The sequence below is a fragment of the Phascolarctos cinereus genome, unplaced genomic scaffold (assembly GCF_003287225.1).
Source record: "Phascolarctos cinereus isolate Bilbo 61053 unplaced genomic scaffold, phaCin_HiC Scaffold_3;HRSCAF=262, whole genome shotgun sequence".
Classification (NCBI taxonomy): domain Eukaryota; kingdom Metazoa; phylum Chordata; class Mammalia; order Diprotodontia; family Phascolarctidae; genus Phascolarctos; species Phascolarctos cinereus.
This window is the reverse complement of record NW_027555736.1, coordinates 239,164,392-239,184,573: the sequence shown is the minus strand read 5'-3', so window position 1 is coordinate 239,184,573 and position 20,182 is coordinate 239,164,392. Positions and strand designations below refer to the sequence as shown.

The 20,182-nt window shown below is 37.1% G+C and overlaps 1 protein-coding gene across 1 annotated transcript in view; it reads right to left on the bottom strand.

The window, feature by feature from the left end:
* LRRC9 (leucine rich repeat containing 9) overlaps positions 1-20,182 on the bottom strand; it is a 143,832-nt gene that overhangs the window by 96,208 nt on the left and 27,442 nt on the right. Inside the window, exons 8-12 of the mRNA XM_020986480.2 lie at positions 16,603-16,758; positions 8,137-8,330; positions 7,064-7,195; positions 1,462-1,638; positions 1,155-1,272 (exon numbers count right to left, since the gene is read on the bottom strand). Coding sequence (XP_020842139.1) covers positions 1,155-1,272; positions 1,462-1,638; positions 7,064-7,195; positions 8,137-8,330; positions 16,603-16,758 — 777 coding nt within the window. The remainder of the gene's footprint in view (positions 1-1,154; positions 1,273-1,461; positions 1,639-7,063; positions 7,196-8,136; positions 8,331-16,602; positions 16,759-20,182) is intronic.

Below are 20,182 nucleotides of genomic sequence, written 5' to 3'. Positions count from 1 at the left end.
CAGCAGGTTATTGCAATAATCCAGGCAAGAGGAAATGATGACCTGCACCAGAGTGGTGGCAGTGTCGGAGGAGAGAAGAGGGTATATTTGAGAGATATTGCAAAGGTGAAATCAATAGGCTTTGGCAACAGATTAGACATAAGGGGTGAGAGATAACTGAGTTGAAGATGACACCTAGGTTAGGAGCCTGGGAGAATGGGAGGATAATGTTGCTCTTTACAGTAATAGGAAAGGTTGAAGGAGGAGAGAGATTAGGGGAAAGATAAAGGTTCAATTTTGGACATGTTGAATTTAAGATATCTGCTGGACATCCAGTTTGAGATATCTGATAGGCAGTTGGAGAGCCAAGAGTGAATCAATAGAGAGGTTAGGGATGGATAAGTAAACGTGAGAATCATGAGCACAGAGATAATAATTAAATCCACGGTACTTGATGAGCTCACCAAGTGAAATGGTATAGAGAAAGAAGAGAAGAGGACCCAGGACAACATGTCCAGTCTACTGGTGATTAGCCTCTGTAGGAATCAAAGATTTTGAGTTGGAAGGATCATTAGAGATAACAGCGAACAATCTCCATTTTCAAGAAGAGGAAACTGAGGCCTAGAAGTGTTTTGTGAATTGCCAATGGTCATCCATGTAGTAAATGGAAGAGCTGGGAGCTGAACCTAGGTTCTCTGACTTTCCATCCAGTCATATTTCTACTATACTACACTGTGCACTCTGTATTTAAGAAGGCTAGTTATCTGCAAAGCAAAAAGTGCTACTGCTAGGGTTGTATTCAAAATCTTTCTAGTTGGGTAGAAACTACTAAAACTTATTCTCTGTTGTCACAACTTTCAAGAACCCAGGTTACTTCCATGCCACAGTGAGAAATTAGTGTAGTGCTCTTTAGACATTTAACAATAAGTTATTAAAATAGCCCTTTACAAGTGAAAAATTAAATGAGAGAGCAGAGGAAGTAATGTAAACTGCTTGGTTGATACTCTCTTATTATGATCTAAAGAAGTATAATTTTCACGAACTAACAATTACCTGTTCATAGAGCAGCAATTAACAGGATGATATAAGTAAACAGAATATGAGAATTATGCTAAATCCGTAATCAAGAATCATATAATAAGCCTAAGAACTATTCCATTGACAATTTCAGTTACCCTGTTTGTTTCAATCTCTTTGAATCCTTTCTCAAGTATTTGTAGCAGGTGTTTCTTCTTTAAGGGAACTTCTGGATCAAAAATATAAAAAAGGTATTCCATCATCTTTCGGTAGTTCCTTAAGAATAATTTGGAAAAAAAAGACAATTTAGAATTGATAACACAAAAACTCAAAAGGAACAAAAATACAGTATTGAGTAATAAATGGTATATGTTCATCTACCATCTGTTACACAAAAAAGGCAGGATCCTTTAAAACAAGATCAAACTATGACAAAAATATTCTTGGAAAGGTTAAACTTCGTACTCTGAATCATTTGTATCTTCATTGTCCAAAAACTTTTGGAATTTCTCTTCAAATTTCAGTCTCAGAATACGATTGTTCATTTTAAAAATGTGATTTATTTTTACTCCTGTAATACCATATGCTCTGAAGTCCCAGGTACAAAACCGTGACAGAATTAACTCACAGCAGCAATTAAACCTAGATGGAAATACAAGATATGCACAATTAAAGAAAATAGCACATCCTTCCTCTAACAATATATTAAGGGGAAAAGTTACATGAGATAGCTATCTTACTTTTTTTCCCCATTAGAGAAATCTTCTGTCAAACAATATAGTATTTTATTTAAAATCTGCCATCCTTATGGTGACCTGGTTGATCCTTTCACTCTGTTCCTGAGACCTCATCCTCTATCATCCCTAAATAATGGTTTTATTCCATCTCACACAACAATGTATTAAAACAAGCCAGAGCACAGACCATAGGCCACACCAACATTTGACAACATACAAAATGATAACAGCTAGCATTCACACTGTGTTTATTACGTGCTAGGCATTGCGCTGAGCACCTTACAAATATTATCTCATTTTGATCCTCACAACCACCCTGGGAAGTCAGTGTTATTATTATCATCCCAATTTTAGTGCTGAGAAAGCTGAGGCAAACAAAACAGAAGCGACTTGCCCAGGGTCATAATGTCAGTAAGTGTCTGAGGTGAGATTTGAACTCAGGTCTTTCTGACTCCAGATCCAGCACTCTATCTACTGCACCATCACCTAATAATAAACCAGTGAGATCCTACAATTGGGTCCTGCCCTTCGAGGAGCAAAGACACCCAGTTTCTGCCATACTATTTTCCAGTGTTCCCAGCAGTTTTTGTTAAATAGTGATTTCTTATCCCTGAAGCTGGAGGCTTTGGGTTTATCAAACAGTAAATTACTATAGTCATTGACTACTGTGTCTTGCATACCTAACCTATTCCACTGATCCACCGCTCTATTTCTTAGCCAATACCAAGTAGTTTTGATGATTACTGCTTTATAATACAATTTAAGATCTGGTGTAGCTAGGCCACCTTCCCTTATACTTATTTGCAATTTATAAAAGAAACTTTGCCTATTACGGTTAGTTTCCTAGAAAATAATGAAGATATGAAGCTTTTATGAAAAATGAGGATTATAAGCTCTCTGAGTGCAGGGACTGTGTTGTCTCACCTTTTAATCAGCAGTGCCTGGTCTACCTCATTGCACTGAATAAATATTTGTTCATCTAACTTGAATAGGCAGTTAGTCAACTAGTATTCTAGGGTATCATTCACTCACTCAAACCTTGAAACCAGTGTCTACTCAGCCCTATCACTCAACCCCAATCAACTGATTAGTTGTTAAGCCATGTTGATTCTATTTCTGTAGTGTCACTCACCTCCATCCCCTTTTTATTACTCATGGGGCATCGGCCTAATTAAGATTTCCATCAGCTTTTGCATGGAATATTTGTGACGGCCTAATTTGTTTCCTTCCTCCCAGTTCTTCCCCTCTCCAAACTGTTTTCTATATATCTGCCTAAATAACTTTATTAAAGCAAACATCTCATTCCATACTTTCTCTAGGAGCAAATAAAAATTCTTCGGCTTGTCATCCAAATGCCTCCACAATCGAATTCCAACCTACCTTTCCAGATGGTTCCTACTGCTCCCTTTTACATTCAAGTCTCCTTATTGTTCTGTGTTCTTGGTGTTCCATTTCCTGCCTCAGGACCTTTGCATAGTCTGCCCCCCCATAGCTGGGATTCACTCTCTTGTTCTCATCTTTGTCTATTAGAATCCATAGCTTCCTTCAAGGCTTGGCTTAGATGCCACCTACTTTGGAAGGCCTTTCTTGATTGCTCTAGTTGATAGCTCTCTCTCCTCAAAATATCTTATATTTACTTATTTAATGAATTCTTACGTCTCACAGTAGAATGTAAGTTTCTTGATGGAAAAGAATAATTAAAAAAAAACTTCATATCTCCAAGAATTAAAAGTGCACTGCACTCAAGAAATGCTTATGTATATTAGTTGAATTGAATTGAAGCAAAATGAATTGGTAGGTTGCTGCGGCTGAAAAAAAAATCATCTAGTGGCCAACTTTTATGATGATGAGATTCTGAAATGAGACTGCTTTTCAGATAACAGATACCTATATTTATCTATTTATATGTGAGTATATACATATGATGAGATTCAAATAGAGTGGTCAATGAGAAACCCATTATCTCAAGTACCACTTAAAGCCGCTTTAGGAGACTTCAAGAGTTCAAGCAGGCTGGTTCACCTGGTTGAACAATGGAATAATGATGTGCCTAGATATGACCGAAACTCTGAACTACTGTCCCTGGTTACCTCATCTCCCCACTCATGGCAGGTCTTATTCTATAGGAATCCCTAGCCTCTCCTGGCTAGTAGGCATCTCCCTTTAGCAGGAGGTCTCCCCCTGAAGTGGCCATCTCCCTGAGAGGAGCTGCCTCCCATGGGGGCTGCCAACTCCCTCCTTAAGCTATGTTTCCCTTTCAAGGGGTGAGGAGCCTGCTTGGTGTGTTGTGTTATCCACAATAAATGTCTTTACTTGACTTGGCGACAGCCTGAGTGAATTCTTTTGGGATGATCTTGCACTTTGGGGTGCCCCTGAATCACAACACATATGTATATCAGGTACTATTATTATATATCATATACATACACATATATACTATATGTCTGTCTGCCTGTCTATTCCGTTGTCAAGCCCATATTCCAAGATCTTCTTAATTGACACAACCTGCTGTAGCATGTGCTCCACTGACATCACACTGAAGAAGCTATTGCATCTACATAAGTGCTTAGTAGGCTTTCACAACTACCATGAGGAAGTACCAGCACCACTGTACTTTCAGTCAGTCAACTTACATATTGAATTCTACCCTTTCTTTTGTTCTGGACACCAAAGTCTGAGGGATATCGAAAAACTGAGCACTCATAGGACAACAGCTAGGATAATGAAGAAGCACAAAGAAACAGGGGATATTTAGCTTGAAAAAAATTGTTGAGGTAATTTCTGCATGGGAGGTTGGGCTGGAGGACATTGAAGGTCTCTTCTAATTTTAAGATCCTCTGTTGACAGATCTCCACTTCAACACAGTCTGAGATTAACTTAGCTTGTCAAGGTCCCTTTAGGGCCTAGAGGTCTTCTCTAAGGAGCAGAGTTAATAATAACATTGATGGTACTTAATCTTTATATTGTAGCAGGACTGATGATGATAATAGCACATGCTATTTACATAGTGCCTTAAAGTTTGCAAAGCACATTACATACATTATTTAATCCTCATAAGTTTATGAGGAAGGTACTATAGGTATTATGCCCTTCTGCAGATGAGGAAACTGAAGCTCAGAGAGATTTCATAACTTGTCCAGTAAGTGTCACAAGTAGGTCTTCTTAAATGCTGCTTCTGGGGCTTCCTGACTAGTCTTATGTGTCCTAGAGCTACAAGATCTCAGAAGTTCTTTCCATCAACACAAGAGGCAGCTCAAAAAGAACAATGGACTTGGAGTCAAGTCCAAGACCTGAGGTCATAAGTTGGCTGTCATGTATGGAGGCATCAATTTATCTTTCCAAGCCTATTTTCTCATTCATAAAAAATGAGGATAATAATACTCCCCACTACCCACCTCATGTTGAGAGGAAATACTTAAAGGGCTATATAAATGAAGTTATCCCCACTAATAAACAACGGATTACCCAGAGCTGTCTGTGGTATAGTAACTGTTCTCACTGTAACTTTGCTTAAATGATTCCAATCCCAGCATCCCCCTTTCCTATTACAATGACACTAGTGAAATTATGTCCACTGTAATGCACTTGACTTTGCCTCTTGTTTTGTCTGATGTTAGCGTCTGGAACTTTGCTGATTCAGGATTTCTTACTATTTCTCTTGATCCTACTCACTCAAGTAAACATGCCTCTTTGTTTTTCTGTTCTCCCCACCTCTGTCACTGGGGTCCCTGGTTAGCCTGTTCAGTTTAGGGCATCTGGTAAATTGGGTCTTATTTGGGTTCACTGTTTCTGATGTAAGAAAAATAACCTAACCACAGCTATTCTGCATGAGGGATCCTCCTTTAGAAGTACAATTCAACCAATTGATGTGCATTTATTAAGCACTTAGGATGTGTTGGGCACTGTGCTGGGCACTGGGGATAACAACAAAAGGGGACGAGTACCTGCTCTTGAGGAGTTTACAATTCAGCAGTGGGAGACAATATGTGACATACATAAGGATACAGAAAATGTATAAAAGTAGATACAAGATCATTTGGGGGGAAAAGGCATTAGCAGCTTAGGGAATCATAAAAAGCTTCACATAAAAGTTGGTGGGGAACTAGGTGGCATACTGGATAGAGTGTTGGGCCTAGAACCAGGAAGACTCTTCTTCGGGAGTTCAAATCCGATCTCAGACACTAGCTAGTGTTAAGGAATACTGAACAAGGTACAATATGGAAACCACATTGCTTTTTTTCTTATAGGATTACACAAAGGTAACTTTGGTAAAAAGAACCTTTTTTTTTAAATTTGGGGTTCTAGCTAGATTTAACTGGTCCATGTGCAAATCTACATTCTTGACTTAAAAAATAAGTTAATATTTAAATGAAATTACAATTACAAACTATTCACATACAGCAATCTAAAGCATTTTTAAAATGATCTCAACATAGATGAAAGAAACTGCAAAGGGGGCCATTTTAAGACGACACTAAAGTTGAAAATAGTGCTTGAAACTCTGTCAACACACATTTGATTTTCTCCCTAGGAAAGTGCCAAGGTTATTCATATTTTAAAAAACACATATATTTGTTAATACTTACCAAAATCAATTAAAGCTATTCAGAAATTTATAATTAGGCTGCCACAATTATTTAAATATAGCTTAGTCATTTTACTTTTGCATGATTTTCTTTCAGTTTTTTTTTAAGAGTTAATTTTGTATCAGGTAAAAGAAACAGATAGTTGGTACTAATTATGTTTAGGTACATACACTGAATATAGATGAAAATTTAAACAAAATTATTCAAACTATTCCAGGGTATTTTTCAAGGGCCTTTCATCACTTATATGGGAATTAGCATGAATTTTATTTATATCACAAATACCCTGCAGATTCTAACACATTTGTGCGTACATTTTTATAAGCACATATGCTCTGAGCACTATTCATTACACATTGATTATCTCATTTTTGTTCTGTTTTGCCCTTCATTATTGGTACTCTTCCTCCTGGTTCTTGAGTGCCTAGCAGCCTAGTTTCAAAACATACTTTTCTGTTACCTGCATATCTATGTGCATCCTGACCGTCCACCTAGTTCTATTTTGATTGTGGACTCCCAAGTATTTCTGTGGGTTAGTCTATTCTCATACCAGCTTTCTACTCTTCACTCCCAGCTTTTCCTGGCCAATTTAATTTTTGAGCTATGATCCACCATTGCCTCTAGCACTGATTATAAACATCAGATCTTTTCAACTCAAATTACAGTCTGTTCGTGTTTATTTGAGTATTTGAGTAGTAAGAAAAATTATTTACAAATCTGATAGTAAATTTCAAACACTTTTACCAGTCATGTGATGGTGTGCCTTCTTCAAATTGGATATTCCCCACTGTTTCCAATTCAATGGACAAAAATGGCACTAGTAAACCATATTTTTTCTTCTTTCGTTTGACTTCATTCTGGTAAAGTGTTTCGATTCTATTGGGGAAAAACATACATAATGCATGAACTACTTTACCATAGTATTTTTATAAGTTTTAAAAAGATTCTAAAGGTATCTTTTATGATTCACATAGCTTAAAATATGTCTTTTTAGCGAGTAAAGAAGCTACAAGTAAAAATAAAGTTTGGTTCTAAAATTTGGCCTATGCTAATTTTTAAAAATGTTCTATCCTTAGCAATTAAAACGACCACTGTGAGTTTTGCCAATTTATAACATAGCAGTATCAGAAACTCTTTGTAGACTGTAAAGAAACAGCCAACCTTTTCAGTGTTCTACTTAAAAAATAAATAAGCACAAAGTTATATTCTTAGCCACATTTTCTATCTTATATTTCTGCTGCATACTATTGATCGAAGTTTATGCTACCAGCTAAATTAAAACTAAACAATGGTATATGTAATATACTGCTCATCCAGAAATACATACATGCATATACATTTCTCTATTAAGCTCTATCGAGACAAATGAATCTGATTATCTTAAATCAGGCTAACCAAATGATTCTAGATCACATGATTTAACTGCAACTGAACTGACCCATGAGCTCAAAAATTAAAGACAGTTTTAGCACCAATGACATCTCTTATTTACCTTATTTACATTAGAACTCTAAGGCGTGGCAGAGTACCCTTTCCCCTCTTTCCTGGGGTTCTGTTCTGGTACCCCCAAAAGGTAGTGAGAAAAGGGAAAGTATAACCAGTGAGAGTAGATTCCACTAATCCTCAAGGTAAGTATTGACCACACCTATCTATGAATTGGACTAAGAATATATTTCATAATTTGTTTAATGGTACTATACTAGAAACACCTTCTATTCCTCAAGACATGGAACTGATTTCAATTTCTGATCTGTATAGTATAATAATTGACATTTTAGCCTAATGTAATGTTTTAAAACATAATTTGACAAACATACTCATCTAATTTTTTGCTCCAGAATGTTATCCTTTCATTGAGAGCATTTCGTTTTTCATAGTATTTCTTTTCAAAATTTGATTCTTCAATGGAAATTTCATTGTTGGATTTGTCATAGTGAGACTTTTTACCATGATGAGATTTTTCATCGTGAGTTTTCCCATTTATTTGTAGTTCTTCTAATTCCCATTCCAGCTGTTAAAAAACAGTATGACATGCCAAGTATCCAAGTTTAAAGTAAAATATAAAAAAGTCCATATCTGCATGATAGATATTACATTTTTAACAGAATAAGATTTTTCAGTTCATTAAAATATACACTAAAGTCCTACTCATGGCTCATCATGGTATGTGGATGTCCTGAAGTTCTCAAATATGTGTGTTTGTTGTATGAGGACCAACCCACATTTGAAGAGGTTCATAACCAGAAGAATACCTACCAGATGATGATTTTTGTTGGCCATAACAATTCATAAAGATTGTATGTACTAAGGCAGAGGTTCTCAAATTTATTTGGCTTACTTGTCCCTTTAAAAAAAATTACTCAGGGCCCCTCCTGGAAATCTACTTTCTTTAACACTTTAATGTTTTTTTTTTTAAAATTTGCATCACTTGAGGCTACTACTCCACCCCTGGATCATTCTACACCCCCCAGAGGATGCTATTGACCACTTTGGGAACCTATGCACTAAGGTAAGAAAGAGTTGAACTCAGTTTCAATAGAAAGATCATTCATATTGATAGATCGTACATATTTGGAAGTGCTGAGTTAAAATATACAGTTCAACTATCTATTTTGATTTAATCCAGTAGAAATCAATCACATTATCTAGGTTCCTAATTTTCAGTGGTGTGGAGAATGTTCTCAAAAGTTATGTCATCAGAGAAAAACTGCTGGTCCTGATTAAATCATGGATGTCTTGAAAGTTTTGAAGTTGATGAATTCTAGTTAAATATGAACTTTGTCAAGAAATCATGTCAAAAGTTTGATTTTTGACTTTATAACAGTCAAAAGCATTTTAATGTCTACTATCTGGACAAAAAAGATATAGCAGACATTGTCAATGCCCTCAATTTATTTGGCAAAAGATATATAATAAAAGAGCAATTTCACAAAGGAAAAATTAAGATAATATAAACTGAGTATACTGAGTGTGGAAGTAATGCATTGTCAGGGACCTCTTGCTGCCACAGGTGCCTTGGAAATAGGAATGCCTTGGTTTGGGAAGATTTTCTCAAGCAGAAAAAACTTAACGTATAGGTCCTCTTTTATGTCATAGGTGAATTTCTTGTTAAAACTCGTAGTCCTACTCACCTGAATTGACCACTTCCACAACATCAGCATATAATTAAATTCAACACGTATTAATATGACAGGAACTAAAAAATTCCTCAAGATAGAATGGGTATTTTTCTTTCAAAGTAAAAATTTTGGTATCAACTGAAACACCTGGTCTTTCTAGTGTTAAGTATCTACTATGGGCAAAGCACTGTAAATGCCAAAGTTACAAAGAAAGAAATGAAAAATAGTCTTTGTCCTCAGGTCAAATGAATTCTACTAGGGGCTATACCATGTAATACAGATTAAGTTAATATAAGATAATTTGATAAAGGAAAGAACACAATAACTGAGGAATCATGAAAGATATCCTACAGGGTATGATCCCTAAGCCGAGACTTGGAAGTATTCTGAGATGAAACAGTAAGGAGAGAGTGCACTCTGGGCATAAGGGATGATCTGTAAAAAGGCAGAGAGGGCACAGATGGGATGCCAAGACTGGAGAATAGACAGTGGGCCAGTTTGTTTGAACCATAGAATGAATATAGGGGAATAAAATAAGACAAATCTGGAAGAGTAGCTTACAGGCATAGTTTTGAAGGGTGTTAGAGAGATACTGATGGAGTAAGCTAGATTTGTGCTTTGAGAAGATTATTTTGGCATCAGCCTGGAGGATGGACTAAAAGGAGGAAGACCATTTGGGAGATCATTCAATAGTTCAAGAGAAAGCTGAACCAGAGTGGTGACTGTATGTAGAAAGAAGAGGTTGGATATGAAAGACAGAGAATACATAAGACCTGACAACTGATGAAGGGGGTTTAGGAGATAGAGGAGAGGCTAATTCCAAGGTTTTGAAACTGGGTGATTAGAAGAATGGTGGTGCCATAAACAGAAACAGTAAAGTTTGGAGAAGGGTTGAGTTAGAAGGGGTAATAAAGTAATCTATTTGGAAAATAGTGCTTTCCAGGTACTAATAAGACATCCAGGTACAGACATCAAACAGTCTGTTGGAGAGACAACTGAAATGCAGGAGTGAGAAAAGGCCTGGATATATAATTTGGGGAGTCATGTGCCTAGTGCTGATAATTAAATAATAAAAACATAATAGTCGCTAGCATTTATATAGCACTTTAAGGTCTGCAAAGTTCTTTACAAATACCTCATTTGAGTCTCACAAAACCCTGAGAGGTAGGTGCTAATATTATCTCCATTTTTACAGATGAGGAAATAGGCAGAAGTTAAATGATTTCCTGGAGATCACACCGCTAGTAAGTGTCTGAGGCTGGATTTGAACTTGGGTCTTCCTGACTCCAACTCTAGCATTCCATCCATTGTGCCACCTAGCAACTGAACCCATGAGAATGAATTAGATCACCAAAGGGAAAACATAGGGAGAGAAGAGGACCCAGGACAGAACTATGGCAAGACTCACATTTCGGGAGGACACAGAGAAAGGGTGGTCAGACAAGAAGAGATCCAGGAAAGATCAGTGTTATAGAAACAAAGGAAAGATGAAGGGATGTCAAGTTGATAAGACTGAGGGTCTAAGATGTTTGGAAGGGTGAGAAATGAAGGAGGTAAAAGGAGCAGCCTTTGGAAGAAGCTTATGCTTGAATTTTAATTGATAGATGACATTATTAAACATTTCCAACCATGATGTTTTAATTCCAAAAATAATGGTACGTGCAATAGAAAAAGCATTGGGTCTGGAACAAGAAAATTTCTTGGGTCACATCATTTAACAACTGGTTAAATTTTCTTACCTTCAGTTTCCTCTTTTGCAAAATGATGATAATAAAACTTGCCTTGCTTACCTCAAAGGGCTCTTATGGGGTTGAAAACAGGAAATGTGAAAGTGCATTTAAACTACAAAACACTGCATACTACATATACATATATACATACATACATATGTGTGTGTGTTTACATATATACATATATGTGTGTATAGGCTATAGCTATTGTTATCACTGTTGTACTTATTTCAAGACAGCCTCTAACATTAATAAGTGAAAAGATGAATGAATGAATAAAGTATTTAATTAAGTGCTTACTGTATGTAAAACCATGGAGAAGCAAACAGAAAAGTGTAACAGTCTGTGCTCTTGAGGAGCTCATATTCTAATGGGGAAATAATAGACATGGAAGGGTTCTTTCAGCTGCAAGTCAGATTGAAAAGGTTCTGTGGCCCTTAGCAACAAAGCTGACGGTCATGCCTTTTCTTTAATGTTATTTCCACTGATGTCACATCAGTTTCTGATGGGGAACCGTTTGACAGTGTCAAGGGCTTTGGTGGCAAGAACAGCAGTTACCAGGTTGCTTCTCCACAGGGGATGCTTCCCAGGATGATGGCTACAGACACTGAGCTAGAATCACTGCTATCCTAAAGGCTTTTGGGTGATGCCTCAGTGAATCTAAGCTCCATGGACAAAGGGGGACTTACCTATCCCGGGTTTTTCTGATTAAAGTATTTTTGTTGTTCATTTATTTCAGTTGTGTCTGACTCTTAATGACCCCATTTGGAATATCTTGTCAAATATACTTAAGTGGTTTGCTATTTCCTTCTCCAGCTCATTTTACAGATGAGGAAACTGAGGCAAACAGAGTAAGTGACTCGCCCAGGATCACACAGCTAGTAAGTGTCTGAGGCCAGATTTGAATTTAGGTGTTTCTGACTCCAATGGGCCCAACGCTTTATTCACTGTGTCACCTAGCCACCCATTTAAGTAAGGTATGCTTTTCCATAATTTCCTTCAGTCATGGATCTCATTTTACTAAGTTTGACTCCTTGCATTGAGATCTCTAGTTCACTTTCCATATAACCCAAAGCTTGTACACATCTATACCGACATTTGAAGCCTTGGATTCAGATTCTTTCTTGGATTTTTTTGTCTCCTAAGAATTCTGAGAATTTCTAATTCTAAAGTAGTGTGCAAAAATAACTGGAACAAAATAAAACAAACTTAGTGACGTTTAATACTCCTTATAACTTACTGTATCTTTTAAAATAACTTTTAACATGTAATAAGTCACCTTTTTGCTTCAGTCTCTTGGTTTACATGATTTTGACACATATTCTTTAATTCTTCACCACAAAACTATACTTTTATCACACTGGATATTAAGAGTACTTCTGAAGAACAGTACATTTTTCCAAATCTAGCCCATACGTTTTTGGTAGGGTTTAAATTGTGCTGGTTTCCAGGCCTTTAAAACATGTCTGGGGGCAGCTAGGTGGCACAGTGGATAGAGCACTGGCCCTGGAGTCAGGAGGACCTGAGTTCAAATCTGATCTCAGACACATAACACTCCCTAGCTGTGTGACCGTGAGCAAGTCACTTAACCCCACTGCCTAACTAAAAAACAAACAAACAAACAAAAACATGTCTGTCTTCATCTCTCAAGTAAATTTCTTAAGCCTTCATAACATGTGACAAGGTGCAAGATCATGTTAGAGCTGTTTATCTCCATTTCTGGCATTCTAGAACCATTCTGCTTCTCAGCATAACAATATATTTGTCGGAGGTCATCATTTTCTTAATGGGAATAAGACCACCAAGCACAGTGGAAGTAAAAAAAATTCCCTCAATATTTTTTTTTGGCTTTGAAGATCTTATAAGCTCACCTGTCTTTTGAAAAAAGTATTGTTATAATATTGAATAAAAGTTAGTTTCTACATAAAAATTAACTTTCCTAATCCTCAATTCTAATATTTGTATGGTCTTTTGCTTATTACAGGCATTTTTTCTTCATAGCAATAGTAAGCAGGGTTGTTTTTTTTTTTAATTTATTTTCTTCCTCTTCTCCAAGAAAGCAATGCCGTATGTAGAGGGATCACTAACAACCCCTCAAGCTTCCAGGGCCCTCTGAAAACTCTTGCTTGTTTTCTGAGGATGAATTAGTCTGTTTTACAATAACAGTTTGTCAGTTTGTGGTGGTATTTTTCAATTTAGTCCATATTTTCTTTTGTATCCAGCGGGGCTGATCTTGTTTCACTGTGGATTTGAATGATTATTAAAACACTTGAAAACCAATACTACTGCAATATCCTTAACAGTCACTGACGTGTATTCTTTAAGACACTTCTTTGCAGTGATAGATATTCTTAAAAATCACAGTATTACAAATGCAACAAAAGAGAGCAATGAAATATGTTTATGACATGAAATCCAGCACTCAGCTGACTGATAGAGAACTGAGCAAAGGGTAGAGGAAACCTGACCAGCCTGGCTTTGCCTGGTCAAGGTCAGACAGAAGAAACACACTAGCATGCATGACCTATGCCGTTATAAAATGAAACCATGTCAAAATTATTGTTTGTCCCAAGTAACTTACATGTATTGATTTCTTCTTACACTGCAATCATGTTGTATGGCATGTTTGATCACTGCACACAGAAAGTTTCCTCTGTTTCCCTTTCTTTTTCACTTTAAAGCCCTTCTGATTAAATTTTAAAGGCTTCAGGTAAATATATTTTTTCTGTCCGTTAGGTATGTTACATACCCAGATAGGGGCCAGTCATTTCTATATTTTAACCATAATTCACAAATCCAAATCTTACACTCAGATAATTTTACTAACTATCTGTTCACTTCCCAAATATGCCTTCCTCTTCTCACTCCCTTGTATCTGTCTGACTGGGTAGTGATGAAAAATACCACCCGACTGTCCCGTTAGTCTTCAGTTTATTGCTCAAACCTCCATAAACTTTAAGAAGAGTTCTGTGCAAGCATGAGTCACCATAAGGGGCCTCTCATGGTCATCAGATTTGACTGCGGGAGATTTTCTGTCACTTCCTTAATAAATGTCCCAACATGATAACAATCTGTGTTGTTTTTAGGTTAACAAACTGCTGCCTCACTTCCCTGAAACCACTATTACCCTGGCCTTGCCGGATGATATCACACTTCACAGCACCTGTGAATCTCTAGGTAGCTACTCCTTCCTCAGAGCATTTGGCTCCCCTTCTTCAGGAAGGGCAGAAGATATGTGTACGTGCATAACTATTTATAGAGAGAACTGATTCAGTGTAGGAGTCAGTTTTACACAGCATACAGGGCTTTCAGCTGAGTGCAGATGACCTGTTTTTGCAACCTGCCTCAGATACTAGCTCTATACCAGAAGAAAGGGAAGGAGGGAATAAGCATTTATTGAATATATATAGTAGGTACTATAAGCCAGTCACAACGTCAAGTGCTTTTTACAAATAGTATTTAATTTGGCCCTCAAAAAACCCAGGAAGTAGGTGCTACTGTGATTCCCATTTCACATTTAAAGAAACTGAGGCTTAGAGAGGGTAATTGACTTGTTCAGAGTACCACAACTACTGAGTGTCTGAGGTTGGATTTGATTTCAGGTCTTCCTGATCCAGGCCCATGCTCTATCCACTGTACCACCAGATGGCTCCAAGTATGCCCTTTTATGACACTGGGTAAATCAATTAACGTCTCTGAGTCTCAGTTCCCTATCTGTAAAATGAAAATAATAATAGCACCTACTTCAAAAGGTTGTTGTGAAGATCAACTGTGATAATGTATGTAAAGAGTTTTAAAAACCTTAAAGTGCTATATAAATGTGAGCCACTATTATACTGTTGTCCTTCATAATTATATTAAAATATGTGAGTATGCCTGTAAACACCAATTGATAACCAGAAATATATTTGCTGAGTCTGAAGCTACTAACATAAAAATTAGCATATGTATATACATACACATACACATACTATTTTATGCATCTAGAGCTCTGACTTCAAATGTTTAATTAGATCTTATAAATGATAAAAATACTTCAGAAACTCTGATCCTATGGTCAAGTATAAATGTCTTGATTCCTAATTTATATTTAAAACTGAAGCTGTTAAACTTCAAATGATAAGATTTTACCTTTTAGAAACCTTAAAACAAGACAATCCAATATACTCTAACAGAAAAAGCACCGTAGAATACAATGAAAAGGTTGTGGTTTGGTTTAAAATTCTTACCTTATTTTATATTCTAATAGCAACAATAAGAAAGTGTTTCAGCACTGAAACAAGGAAATATACTATGCATATAGCCTGCTTAGTTTCCAATAAAAATGCAGCAGAAATATAACTTAATCAAACTTACTGAGATGTGATAGATTCATATAATTCATATACTGACAGACTCATGTTTTGTTATGACTTTTTTTCTTTTATCTGTTCTGGAAATAAATCTCATTTTTTTGTTGTTTACCATAAATTATTAGACACAGAATGTAACTTAAGGTCTGAAACCTAGAACCAGAATGTTGTTTTCTCAGGAAACTCAAATAGATTCAAATCTTTAAAATGCCTACCACGTGCAAAGCATGCCCTGGGTGTAAAAAAATAAAAACAAAAAAGTTGTCATGCCCTCAAGGAACTTGTATTCTACTGGAGGATACAAAATGTAAACAAATTAGGAAAAACTCATTTGTTTGAGGAGCTCAAGAATACTAACTAGGGTTATCAAGAAAAGTTTTCCATAGGAGTTTATATCTGAAGCAAGTTAAGGATTCTAAAGAACAGAAGTGAGAAGAATTATCTTGCATTTACATTTCTATCATGGTAGACATATGAGGCAGAAGCACAGGGTCTGGAGATGAAATGCAGAATTCTGGAAATAATAAGTAGTTCAATTTGGCCAGAACAGCAAAATACATGATGGGGAATAGTGGGAAATAAATATAGAAAGGCAGACTAAGCCACATTGTGAAGTGCTTTAAATGACAGGCTGAGGATACCATATTTTATCCTACAGTCAACAGGGACTCACTGAAGATTCTGGAATATCATGGTTAGGCCTATGCTTTGAGATAGTGGTGTAAACGTTCAAATAGAAACAAATCCCTGCAATCTGCACACTAATTTAGAAAAACACAAATTATCTGTGTTTCACTGTATTTTTTATTTATTTTGATAAACATCTCCCAGCTACATTTTAATATGGTTCCACTATTCTCAGGAGTTCTGAAGGCCACAAGAACATGAGTCTGGCACTTCTGCTTTAAGGTGACTATTTTGGCCGTGGTGCCTTACAAGCTTAGACGATAGTCTAGGGTATAGATGGCCTAAAATAAAATTTTGCAGGTTATCCAATAAAAAAAGAGAAAAATTTGCAGTGTTAATATTTTTGACATTTTCCCAAATAAATCTATTCAGAATTTTAAAATATTAAAACTCACATTTTTTACAATGAAGCTAAGTATTTTTATACGTTCTTCTGGCAATTTCTGCAATTTGCATTTTCTTTCATTCAGCTTCTCAATTTCCTCATTAAGGTTCCTATGAACGGTTTTTATACGCATAGTATAATACATTATTTTTTTCATAGCTGTAGTCTGGAAATGAGAAGAAAAGCAAATAAAATTTTGAATAAGACAATGAACAACATTATAATTTTTAAAAAATATATAGTTATATTGACTAAACTAAACTCTTGTGGTCAGGGGTAATTTCTGTAACATGTTCTACACAATTACTCCAAAGTATCCTAAATAGTAAAAAAAAAAAAACTTAGCCCATATTATTTTGTGAAAATGGCAATGGTTACAATGATAGTTAAGAAAGGTGATAGCCTTGGTCCAACCACATTTCCAATACTATGTTCAGTTTCACATGCTACATTTTAGGAAGAAAATTTGTATTGCTAAAACTGAAACTAAAAAAACATAAGGAAGTTGTGGAGAAGTGGAAAGGTGGCTCAAAAAGTTTCCTTGGAATGGAAATAAAGGAGTTGATGGAGTTCCTAGTACCTAGAACAACAGGTGTTTTATAAACTCTCGTTAATTTAGTTTATTTCATTGAACTTCCCAAGGCCAACAAGAAACTTAATTTTATGGGACCGATCATCTGTTCCCACAATGTTCGTGATGGGCACAAGCAAAAGAATATTGAGACAACCATGGCTTATATGATATTTGGTGCAGTGAGTTAAGAAGCAGAGAAATTCTATAAAGAAATTGTTAAGATTTTCCAAACCAATTCAAAATATACCTTAAAATCTTAATGACTTCAATTTGAAGAATGGCATTAGGCAGAGCAGTGAAAAGCATGCTGGAAAATATGACTGAGAATTATAAAATGAAAGAGTACTTTTATATTCCTCAGAAGCCCCATGTTTGTATAACATGAACACTTTTTTTTAAGAAGAGAGCTGGGAAGCACTGGACATAGTGAGCACAGGATGTCATCATAAAAAATATAATTCCTTACCTTCATATGAAAGTTGGTAAATATATGTAAATGTATCAATCAATAAACAAACATTTATTAAGCACCTACCCTGTGCCAGGAACTGTGCTAAGTGCTACTGACACAAAGAGGGGCAAAAGACAGTCCCCACCCTCAAGGAGCATACAATCTAGTTGGGCAGACAACATGCAGACAAATAGATACAAACCAAGCTATATACAGAATAAATGGGAGATAACTAACAGAAGGAAAGGATTAGAATTAAGAGGGATTGGGGAAGGCTTCCTGTGGGAATCTTAGTTGGGATTTAAAAGGAAGTCAGGGAGGTCAGTAATGAGAGCACAGGAGGAAAAGTGTTTTAAGGGGACAGCCAAATAAAATGCCCAGAGCCAAGAGATGAATTATCTTGTTCATGGAACAGCCAAGAGGCCAGTGTCACTGGACGGAAGCATACATGTTGAGGAGTAAGGTATAAGAAAACTGGAAAGGTTGGAGGGGGCTAGGTTATGAAGGGGCTTGAATGCAAAACAGAGCATTTTGGATTTGCTTCTGGAGGCAATAAGAAACCACTGGAGTTTATTGAGTAGAGAGGTAATATGTTCAGACTTTCTCTTTAGGAAATTTACTTTAGTGGCTGACTGGAGGATAGATTGGAGTGGCAGGCAGACCCACTAGCAGGCTATTGAAATAATCAAGGTGTGAGGTGATGACAGCTTGCACACAGGTGGTGGCAGTGTCAGAGGAGAAAAAGGGGTTCATCGGAGAAATGTTGCAAAAGCGAAATCAATAGGCCTCGGCAACAGCTTGGATATGGGGGATGAGAGATAGTGATGAGTTGCTCCTAAGTTGTGAGCCTGAGGGATTGGGAGTATGGTGCTTCCATCTACAGCAATAGGGAAAGTGCTTATGGGAGTGGGGGTTATGGGGAAAGACAATGAGTTCAGCTTTGGACATGTTGACTTTAAGATGTCTATTGGACATACAGTTCAAGATAACTGAAAGGCAGTTGGAGATGCAAGATTGGAGGTCAGCCGAAAGGTGAAGACAAGATACATAGATTTTAGAATCATCAACACAGAGATGGTAATTAAATCCATGGGAACTGCTGAGATCACCAAGTGAAATAATATAGAGGGAGAAGAGAAGAGATAGGATAGAACCCTGAGGGACACAGACAGTTAGAGGCCATGATCTAGAAGAGGATGAGCAAAAGAAACAGGTAGGAAAGGTCAGATAGGTAGGAGAAGAACCAGGAGAGAGTGTTGTCATGAAAACCTAAAGAGATGAGATTATGGAGGAAGAAATAATGATCAACAGTGTCAAAGGCTGCAGAGAGGTCAAGGAGATTTGAGGGCTGAGAAAAGATCATTGCGTTTATCAACTAAGAGATCATTAGTAACTTTGGAGAGATCAGTGGAATGATGAGGTTGGAAGTCAGACTGGAAGGGTTTAAAAAGAGAGTGAGAGGAAAGAAACTAGAGGCATCTGTTGTAGATGGCCTTTTAGAGGAGTACAAAAGGCAGGAGAGGTATAAGACAACAGTTAGTAGAGATGGGAGGGTCAAGTGAAGGTTTTTTTCAGGATAGAAGAGCCATAGGTGTTAGTAGTCAGAAGAAAATGAACCAGTAGACAAGAAGTAATTAAAAATATGTGAAAGAGTGGGATGTCAAAGGGGGCAATCTATTGGGAGAGATGAGATGGAATGAGATCGACTGAACAAGTAGAAGAGTAAGCCTTGGTAAGGAGTAAGGCCACTTCATCATGTGAGACAAGGGTGAAGGTGATGAGGAAGAGGGGAGAAGAGGAAGTTCATGGCAAATGGCTTCAATTTTTTCTACATATCATGAGGCAAGATTTTCATTTGAGAGTGGAAAGAAGGGGAGCTATGGAAGGTCTGAAGAGAGATAAAAAGGTTTGGAAGAGCCACTGTGCAGAGTGGGACAGTGAGTTGACAAGGAAGGTATAATAGGACTGCTCAGTAGCAGTGAAGGCCCAGTTGACAGTATGTAACATTAATCTGTAGTGGATCCTGTCAGAAAAGTCATGTGATTTTCTCCACCTTATTGCAGCACCACGTGCACAGGAGTGAAGGTGATGAATGGTGGGAGTGATCCAAAGCTGAGGCTTAGTGAGACACAATTCATTATATGATAAGGGAGCAAAGGACTCAAGAGAAGATAGTGGACTGGTACACTAAGCTGTCACATTGAGAAAGGTGGAGAGTGTGGCTAGCACAGGGGAAATGGTATGCAAGATAAATGAGGGGTCGAGGCAATGGAGACCATGGGATAGCTGAAGAGTAGGATTTTGCAAGGGAAGGCCAAGGAAGGGGTAAAAAACCCAATAAATTATGGGTAGATAAGAAGATGTCAGAACTCTTGAAAACAGAGGTGGTACACTTGTGAGGGACAGCAAGATCAAGCATCTGACCGTCTTTGTGTGTAGCTGAGGTGTGTGGCTGTGGAGGAGCTCATCGGAAGTGAGGTTGAGGAACTGAGTGGTTTCAGGGGCTGGGAACCTGCAGCCTTGAGGCCACATGTGGCCTTCTAGGTCCTTGGGTGTAACCTTTTG